The 9,501-nt window shown below is 33.4% G+C and overlaps 1 protein-coding gene across 8 annotated transcripts; it reads right to left on the reverse strand.

Annotated features, from left to right (window-relative positions):
* Positions 1 to 633: 633 nt before the first annotated feature.
* On the reverse strand, positions 634 to 7,413 carry LOC120251709. 8 transcript variants are annotated; one of them, XM_039260337.1, is made up of 6 exons: positions 7,303 to 7,413; positions 6,741 to 6,964; positions 4,468 to 4,528; positions 4,184 to 4,290; positions 3,569 to 3,621; positions 634 to 901 (listed from the first exon to the last, which is right to left on the reverse strand). In XM_039260337.1, exons 2-6 carry the CDS (start codon positions 6,855 to 6,857, stop codon positions 841 to 843), a joined length of 399 nt encoding a protein of 132 aa, XP_039116271.1. In that variant the 5' UTR covers positions 6,858 to 6,964; positions 7,303 to 7,413; the 3' UTR covers positions 634 to 840. The 8 variants fall into 8 exon arrangements, with proteins under 8 accessions (XP_039116271.1, XP_039116269.1, XP_039116275.1 ...); XM_039260335.1 differs by having other exon boundaries at positions 6,741 to 6,999; positions 7,303 to 7,409; XM_039260341.1 differs by having other exon boundaries at positions 6,741 to 6,887; positions 7,303 to 7,404.
* Positions 7,414 to 9,501: the final 2,088 nt, after the last annotated feature.

The following is a 9,501-nucleotide window of genomic DNA, read 5'->3' on the forward strand; positions in this document are numbered from 1 at the left end:
GAAATACTTTAAATTCTGAGTTTTATTTCTGATATTTATTGTATAATATCACACTAAAGCATGTTTTAGAAATTATTGAGTTTTGTGATCAGTATATATTTTTGTTGTTTTTAGTGGTTGCTTATTGAGCTGCTAAGCTCATAAAAAGTTGTTTTATCCTTTTCAGATCAAGAGTAAGTGCGTGGTGAATAGCTTAGCAGGAACAGTTGATCGAACATCAGTTGGTTAGCATGTAAATAGTTCTTATGTTATGAACCTGGAACTTGTTATTTGTTTAAAACTTTGAATCTTGCACTTTTAGTTTCCTTGGACCATAGTTGTAATCCTGGTTATTGTATTCCTTTAATCCTCTTGTTTTTGTGAAGTAAGCACTTTTGTTAGATGCTTTTTTTTCTAGTTGAGACAGGTACTGAGGCCTTGCATGCTTATTTGGTCACGGCCTTTATAGGGCGTGCGGCCGTTTGTCGATGCCTCGGGCTCGGGGTGTGACATTAAAATTCAATTAAAAACACAACGAAAGATGCATGACTAACTAAGAAATGAAACATAAATCTATTAAAAATATGCTATAATTTACTACTCATCACATATTAACTGGTGTATGGGTTGAGTTGGGCTGGAAATAGGGCTTGCTGAAAAATCCATATGCTCAGTCATATGGGGCATATGCTAGCTTGTATAGTTTTTTTGAAACTCCATATACCCAGTATGAGCCTATATGGTAGCCTATATGTTTATCAAAACACCTTTTTCTCGAATTTCTTTGAATGGGGAAATCATGACAACTTTGCATATGGGACATATGATAGCCATATGAGCCATTTTTAGCTCCAAACTTCTTTATTTTAGCATGAAAACACCTCCATATGCTTCCTCGTTCAAGGACGATCTTTTCCATGCCCTATAAACCACAATACAATGAATTAAGTACAAGTAGGCGGCAATTTTCATCAAATATGCATGCAGGTGTACATATAAACAATATAAAATAACATATTTAAACACTTATCTCACAAATCCCCACCCAAGTCTTTTTGGTCTTGAAATGCATTCTTTTTAAAGAATAAATTTGGGCCTTTCGCTCTCAGTGTCTCACCTTCAACTGCGAGGGTGTCAAGGCCGATAACGGGCTAACATGGCAAATAAGGTGATGTGTTAATAAAAAAACAGCTAGCGTGTCTTCGACATGGCATTTGAAGTTATATATATACCTAACTAGAGGCTCTAACAAGAAGAAACAACGTTAGACACGATGCAAGCCTAAGAAAGGCTGAAAAAAATACTTTCACTTCAGAACATGTTTCTAGTTTATTTTTCTTTTTATTTATTTAATTTTTTTATTCAAGCATCTATCATTTAAGCTGACTCAAACTTACAACCCAAATTAGAAACTATTCAAATGGCAATTGAGATACGTTGCAGATTGAGTATCAAACCTAATAATTTCTACTCACACTATGCTATTATAATTAAGATTTGCAGCAAGACGAGAAAAGAGTTTTTTAAGATTATAGAATTCAATTTGTACAATTAAATCTCTTTTGGAGCACTTTCCGTCACTTACAATTGGGACCATTCCAAGGAGAAGCAACGTGACAGTTGATTGTTTAGCCTACTTTAGTAGAAGGAATCCAATGTTGTCTTTGTTCCACAGATCTAATGTTGTTTTGTTTACCGCTTTTGTAATTGCAGCTGTTATCAGTTCATTGAGCAACCCAAAAAAAAAAAATTATAAGTTTGTAACTACTCTGCAACACTAATGACATCTGATGGTTTGACACTGTAAACGCAGGAGAAAATTAGACATTGGCTTAATTATATCTTTTAAGCCATTTGAAACTTTAAGAAGCAACAAAATACAAGAATGGAAGGACATGACAGACAAGATCAACACAAGAATGAAAGGACTAAATGGTGAAATATGACAAGCAAAAGGCTTCTTAACAAAGAGACATTTTGAATTATTGCTGATATAATAAACTTAGTAATTTTGCTTAATTTATGCAGCAAACAGAACACTATCTTGATGTGCTAATAATAATTTCCTGATTAAGCTTTTTGCCTAAGACCTCCAGCTCAGATCAATGGTCTCCGATTAGCAATAATTGCGGTTAATTTGACTCCAGATCCTAAAAATTGTAGAGCAAAGGTTGGGCCATCAGAGAAGATTTTACATGTTAGCCTTCCTTTCCCATCTTTCCTTTGGATCAAGTCTGCCAATTGGAAAACATAGTACGCATCAGCTATTTCTTAAAGAGAAATTAAGATTTCTGGTTTAGTTAATCTGAACTAAAAAGTCAGCTTTCAAAATGCACACTAAAGAAACTGCTTTTTGTCATAACAAAGAGAACAGCACTGCAACCAGAAAGAAGAAGCTGATGCAAGATTCATATCTAAATCTAAACCGCTGAAGGCAAACTTAATCCACATATTGTGTGAAACCACCCAATAAAAGACAATTCAAGGTGTGGATATGCTGAAAAGAGGGATTAAGATAGAAAACACGCATGGAAAAACTGCCTGTCGGGTAATACTGGGTTGTTAGTCTAGTAACAAAAGCAATGCATTATACTTGGACTTTGGCAATCATCTTTACATGATACTGAGAAGCTGAAACCCAATCTAACTAGAAAGTATGATTTCATCAGATAAATTACTTCAAGTGAGCAGAATCTTTTTTTCAATCTTCACACCCTATTACAAAAACAAAGGGGCTGGTGCTCCCACCAAAGAAAGAAACGAAAAGCATCCAACCATGATTGCATTTTGACTAAATAACATAAAAAAAGACAGTCTCAACCTCGTTTTGGAAACACTCAATGCTTTTTGTTATCATCCACATTTTAATGACCTAATTCTCTATTGTTATGAAGTCCAACCTCTACACAGAGAACTAAATTGCTCTAATGGCATTTAACTACGATGACAATTTTAGTAAGTGCAGCCACCCATAGAAATGGGAGGGTAATAGATTATTGCAACAAAAACAAAAATGACAATCAAATAATCATTATTAATATAACAAAAAAGGCATAGATATTGAAATTTCAGATTGTTTTAAAAACATCTCAGCACAACAAATCTATATAAAAAACATAAAAATCTAACATGATTAACCCTTTAATAACTGATATAAGCTTCAGAGAAACAAAAACATGCACCTAAAAATCATCTAGCAGCAGGCAATTGAAACCCAATTCTTCCTAAAGCCAAAGCTTCCACTAGGTTTTTTAAAATTTTAAATTCACTAGTACACACAAGTTGGATAAGCAAGAATAATATTGTTTAGATTATTCACATAACTAAGATATTTGAACTGACAATATGTCATATGACAAAAATAACAAGTTAAACATTTAACACAATCGCCACATCTTTGATAGGATAGGAAAGGTTTTAGTGATTGATATTATTAGAAATATATGCTGATGGAGAGTTTATAGACACAAATCTGATAATTTGCATGATGTCACAGGTGCATGTCTTCATCAACTTAAGGCATGGATACCAAGAGATCTGTGTAAACACACAGACTAAACACCAATTAAGAAAAACATAAAATCCATACCCCCAATACAACTTTTGCCGCTTTTTGATTGTCAGTGTTTCTGCTATTTCATCCTGAATTAACAGAAAGTGCGTTAACTATAGTTAATAAAATATACTAACTGAACAATTAGTAGAATTCCAAGATAATTTAACAATTATTAAATAAATAAATCCACATTAAAATCGCCACCCAATTTCCAGCGAATCAAATTACTTAGAGATAAAGTTTTGAGTAAGCAATCTTTTAATCTGATTGAAATTCTAACTTCTGAATAAACCAAGAATCATTAACTCATGGAGATCAGATAAAAATATGCAGAAACATCCATCAAGTCCTCAATAGTCAATAATTTGAACTAATATAATGAAGGAGCTCAAACTATTAATAACAAATACACCTCACTGAAAAGTGCCCACATCCTATTGGCAAGATACACAGCCAAGTATCATTTTACATCAAAACTTGCATAGAATTCCTATAAGGAAGCCAATCAAATGACCATTCAAATGCCCATTCACTTTCATGGAATTCTACAGAATGATTAAGACAAAGAAACTTAATAGATTTATTTAATTATGCGTAGGCAAACATGAAGGTAAGCAGAAAAAAGTTACATGCAGTTATCTTTCTTACCAAACAGGCATTTCCTTTTGAGTTGGAAAGATGAGGTCCATTCATCCTCTCGGGCGGATCATTGGTACCATAGTCCTCTGACTTCTTTACAAATTTAGTTTGTTTTCCTACAAGAATCAGATTGCAAATTGAATTAGATTACGGTAGCAGAGAGAAAAATAAATAAATAAATAAACCGCTGAACTGTGGCCATTCAGATTGCAGCAAATTGAAAAGGTTATTGCCAGCAACCTGATTCCTCTGCCATAAAAAATTTATCAGCAGGAAAGAAAAACAAGAATTACCAATAGATTTCACTTTAGCATTTGATCTTTCCTTTATCCGTAAGCGTTTCTTGTGCAACTCCTGCAAAATATAAGAATCAATCCACTGAAAAATGCAGTGACCAAAGAATCAGTACTGGTGAAAAGAAGAAAATAAAAAAAGCATACACCTGATGACCTAGACCAGAATAATGGGTAATAGGCAGGCATCTTGGTTCAATAAAATTACTACAACAGTACACCACTACACAGTACTGTCCATCCGCAAACAAAAATTTCAACTTATACCACTTTCATAATTCCTAATATACAATAGTTACACATATACAATCAAGATAGCAACAGTAAAACTTGCACAGCATAGACACGCCATAGAATATTGGAGATCCACAAGGCAATATACATTTTATAAGTGATTGAGAATAGAGATAATGCAGAGTATACCACGAGACCGTGAGTTTGAGATTATATACACCACGTGAGCATGCAAATACCGCCCTTAATCATGGCATTCAGCACATACTCAATTACTTCATTAACATTTTGAAATAGCTCTACTTCTTGAGCCCATATAGTATATGAAGCTGCACAACATGTCTCTCTAGCAGCTCAATATCAAACATCCAACAGATCTGCTATACCGCCATAATCCGGTTCATTAAGGATATTCATAGTTAATATCAAATCATTGCTTAGTATAAATTTTCATTTTGCGAACTTCAATATATCCCATTGTTCATACCATTTCGGATCATTAAATCAGAATTTTCAGTTTCAAATAATTTTTATTTAAATAAAACCCATTTGACACAGAAAGGTTTGGGAAATGATACAAAGAGTGGTGATGTAAGGAAAACTTAAGTAAAAATAAATAAAACATTTATTTATCTGCGTTAAGTTGGCATCATCCAAATTCCCTCCATAGCATCCATGTGCAACAAATCCTGTTTATTGACTAATTTCTTGTCCAATATCCATATTTGCTTGTTTTAATCTTCATTCAAATTTACTTGTATTGAGTATTCTTCAAACCTATTTTCATACAATCACTCAGAATGCATACCTAAAACTCAGACTATCCCAATCAAAAAACGTTAAAGGTATGTTGTCTTCAAATATTCCTTCAAAACAAGCTCCTACAAACCCTTTACCTTTTTCCTCTTTTTTTTTTTTAATTTGTTTTGCCAATTTGACACCAATGTGTTTTGCTGGCTGTTTAGTTGGGGACCTGACTTGTATCTCAAGTTCTGCTTACGTGAAGCTCATATTTCTCTCTGTCTTATTAACCACATGATTCATTCTGTGATGTGTTAATGAATTTCTTCAAACCAACTTCTCCCAGGGACAAAAAACTACAAGGATACAATAAAAGGCATTTATATCATGAATAACCAAATTATAAGCTTATAGGTCTAACAAATTCCTCTAAGTGATATTTCACCTTTTACATTTCTGTACTATTTGTTAGGAAAGCATGCCAAACGACAATCATCCTAGTGTTAAAAGTTCTTAAATACAATTTAGTTGTCACAATAGAATAAGGAACATATTCCCCAACTTAACGTTATCCTTTGAAGCTCAAAGGAATTGGCTGGAGTGTGCATTATTTCAGTCATGTGGCACTTCCTCAAAGAAATAGATCTTCATTCACAAAAATTTAGAGTAATTTTGACTTGCATACGTAAAAGAAATAAAAAGGATTTCAGAGGCTGAACATTCTTTACAAGCAGCTTCTAACATCCTAGTAAAAAATTATGACTGCAAATTGAACACCTCATCAGCTTTTGAGCTTAGATACAAAAAAAGTTGTAACCAGAGATTGTTGTTCAAACTTCAAAGTAACACTAAGGAACATCATCAAAATCCAAATATAAAACGAGTAATTACAAACGATCAATCTCTAAAATAATAAATTCTTGCCATTATGCAAGTTCTTCAGAAGCATTACATGTGCCCAAATAGATGTCTAAGATCTCCAAGGGAAGTGGTAGCCAGAATATTATTCAAAGTGACAATAAGTGGGACATTTAAAATCCAAATAAAAGCACATAATTTGATTGAAAAAAAAAGTAATGACAAACAACAATTGACTAAGATTTTGGCGCCATTGTTGCAATTTCTTCAGAAAAATTATATGTGCTCAAATCAAAACCTAAGAACTTCAACGGAATACAATTAGAATCGACGCAACACATCGAAAAATCCATATTTCTCAAATTCTCAGGTTTAAACTGCATTAACAGAAAATTGACGAAATTGGTACCCCCACAAAGGAGAGAGGGTCGAGGGTGTACCTTGAGCTTGTCAAGCTGAACTTCTGTGATCCTTGAGGGCTTGGAATCGGCTTGGAATGAAATGCTTGCAGCCAAGGCGGTCTCTCTCCGGGCATCTTCTTCATCGTTCCCTTCCATGGAAGCCAGATCACCACCAAGGCTTGCGACCTGGCAGGTTCTTCTTCTGGTCGGGTTTTAGGCTCTAAAAGGTGTTTAGGTTTAGGAGCCTTGAGCCTAAGGCGTGCCTAACTATGCATCAGATGTAATAAATTGGATTCGCCTAATTCATTGATATCAATTGATTCACACACCAAAACTCAATTCAAAAACTCCAGATCCCCATACTTAACATCATTAAAAAATTTATAAAAAAACACATATATCTACAAACACATCATCGCTGGAGATTAAAGAGGACACTAAGAATTAATTCAATGGTATAAACCCCTAATCACAATTATGCATATGAAAATATTTACTAAACTAATAAAAATTTAGAGAAAAAAAATACGTAAACGGCCAATAAAATCCCTAGATCTAGGAAAAGAAGAAGAGCAATGGAGATGGAGATCTTGGCACTCACCGATGCGTGCTTGAACTGGGTAGATAGAGCTATCCGGCTATGGAGGAGAAGAAGCACAAGAATGAGAAAGAGAGAGAATCGGCAAGGCGAAAGGAAGGGAAAGGAAGGGCAAGGGAAAAAAATTTTATTTTTCTTTCTTTATTTATTTTTGGTTTAATTATTGTACAGGTCCCTGTAATTATGTACTTTCGGCCTTTTTATTCTTTGTAATATTTTTAGGTACAATTAAGTCCTTATATTTAGTCGAATTAGGTCATTTTAGTCTGCTGTGTAGATGGGCAAGTGTAAATTGCAAGGAGTTAATTGTACCTAAAAATATTACTGTGGACTAGAACGACGGAATTCGACTAAATATGAGGACTTAATTGTACCTAAAAATATTAGAAGGACTAAAAGGGCAGAAAGTACACAATTTTAGGGATCTGTACGATAATTAAACCTTTATTTTTTTGGTGAAATAAAGGTAGAAGTTCCAACTTACATTTAATATTTTAAAATATACTCCCTCCGTTTCTTTTTAGTTGTCACATTTAACTAATTTACACCAATAAAAAAAAATTTATTAAAATTAGTTGATTATAAAATAATCCATTACTTTTCAAAATTACCCATATTTAAAACCCCACTAGTGGAGAATATAATTTAATACTTAGTTGATTTTGTTTTATTGAAAATTGTACAAGTACATTAAATTAAAGGGTAAATTTGAAAAAAAAATTATTTAATGTTGCACAAAATTTCGAATGTGACAAGTAGAAAGGAAAAGAGAAAAGCTCCAAAACGTGACAACTAAAAAGAAATAGAGAGAGTATATAGTATGTACTTACGTGAATTCTATCTCTTAAAAAACTTCTTTTTTTTTTAACTCTCATTTTGAAGGGTTATTTGGCGATTTGTAATAAGTGATTTCTAATAATAATGACTTGGAAGACTAGCCATCCTTCAATCAATAAATTCATAGCACCCACGTAACCCCTAAAAAACTTTTTTTCTGAACTCTCATTTTGAAGGGGTCATTTGGCGATTTGTAATATGTGACATTTCTAGTAGTAATGAGTTGGAAGACCAACCATCAATTAATAGCACCCACTTATCCATTTTTAGCCTTTTCAATCAATCAATTCATAGCACCCATCTAACCCCACCTAACCCCATTTATTGTTAGCTCCTTTAATGAATAAATTAATAGCACTTGTTTACCCAGGCTAGCACTGTGAATGTTTAGGATGAATGCTTAGGATGTTGAAAATTTTTATTTTTCCTTAATTCTATCTCCTTTGTTAGCTTGCATTGGAAGTGTAGCTGAAATGAGGAATTCTCAGAGGAATTTCTAGGCTTCCATCACATCCCTTCCTACAAATAACCAAGCTTTTAACTGCATTTGTTTCCTTCTTCACCATTTGGTGCCTTCTTTTTTTACGTCAATCTCTTAAAAGGTTGGAGAACTAAAGAGTTGGTGAAGCTCCTTGGTAACCGGTGGTGTGGCTGAAGAAATGGTTTCATCAGCAACTCACAGCCAAGCTTAAAGGTTAGTAGTTTACCTTCCACCATGCTTGCATGCTAATACTTTGAGTCCCATATTCTTATCTTAGCATTGGTAAGTAGTAGCGGTAGTTGTTTTTGACTTGAAGTTGCTTGAACTATCTTCTAAAGCCCAGCTGGGGTTTGGATCATGCTAGATGAAATACTTATAACTTCATGAACTTCACCTTAGCTTTATCCTTCCAATCTTTGAGCTTGTGTAGCCTTTATGTTTATAATTAAGTATATTGTATACACATTTATGCACGATTTCCATAATACCTATGTGTGAGGATATACATATATATATATATATATACATATATATATATATATATATATATATATATATGATAGTGAATTTTCAGTTCCCTTCCTCTTTGTTTTTGTTGTTGTTGTTGTTGTTGTTGTTCTTCTTCTTCTTCTTATCTTCATTCATCTATCATCTATCATTCTTTCATTCTTTCATTCTGCATTTTCGGATTATTGTTGGCTTGATGAACATTTTATATATATATATATATATATATTAATCAACCTTAAACATCATGCTTAAGAATGTATTTGTATCACATCCTTGTATTATAGCTTTCCTACATTTTAATGCTTTCGGAGAGGCTTAGATTTTGCAGCTTTTGTTGCCATGCATGTGAACGCTTGTGCATTAGAGTGTAATAT

The sequence above is a fragment of the Dioscorea cayenensis genome, chromosome 20, assembly GCF_009730915.1.
Source record: "Dioscorea cayenensis subsp. rotundata cultivar TDr96_F1 chromosome 20, TDr96_F1_v2_PseudoChromosome.rev07_lg8_w22 25.fasta, whole genome shotgun sequence".
Classification (NCBI taxonomy): Eukaryota; Viridiplantae; Streptophyta; class Magnoliopsida; order Dioscoreales; family Dioscoreaceae; genus Dioscorea; species Dioscorea cayenensis.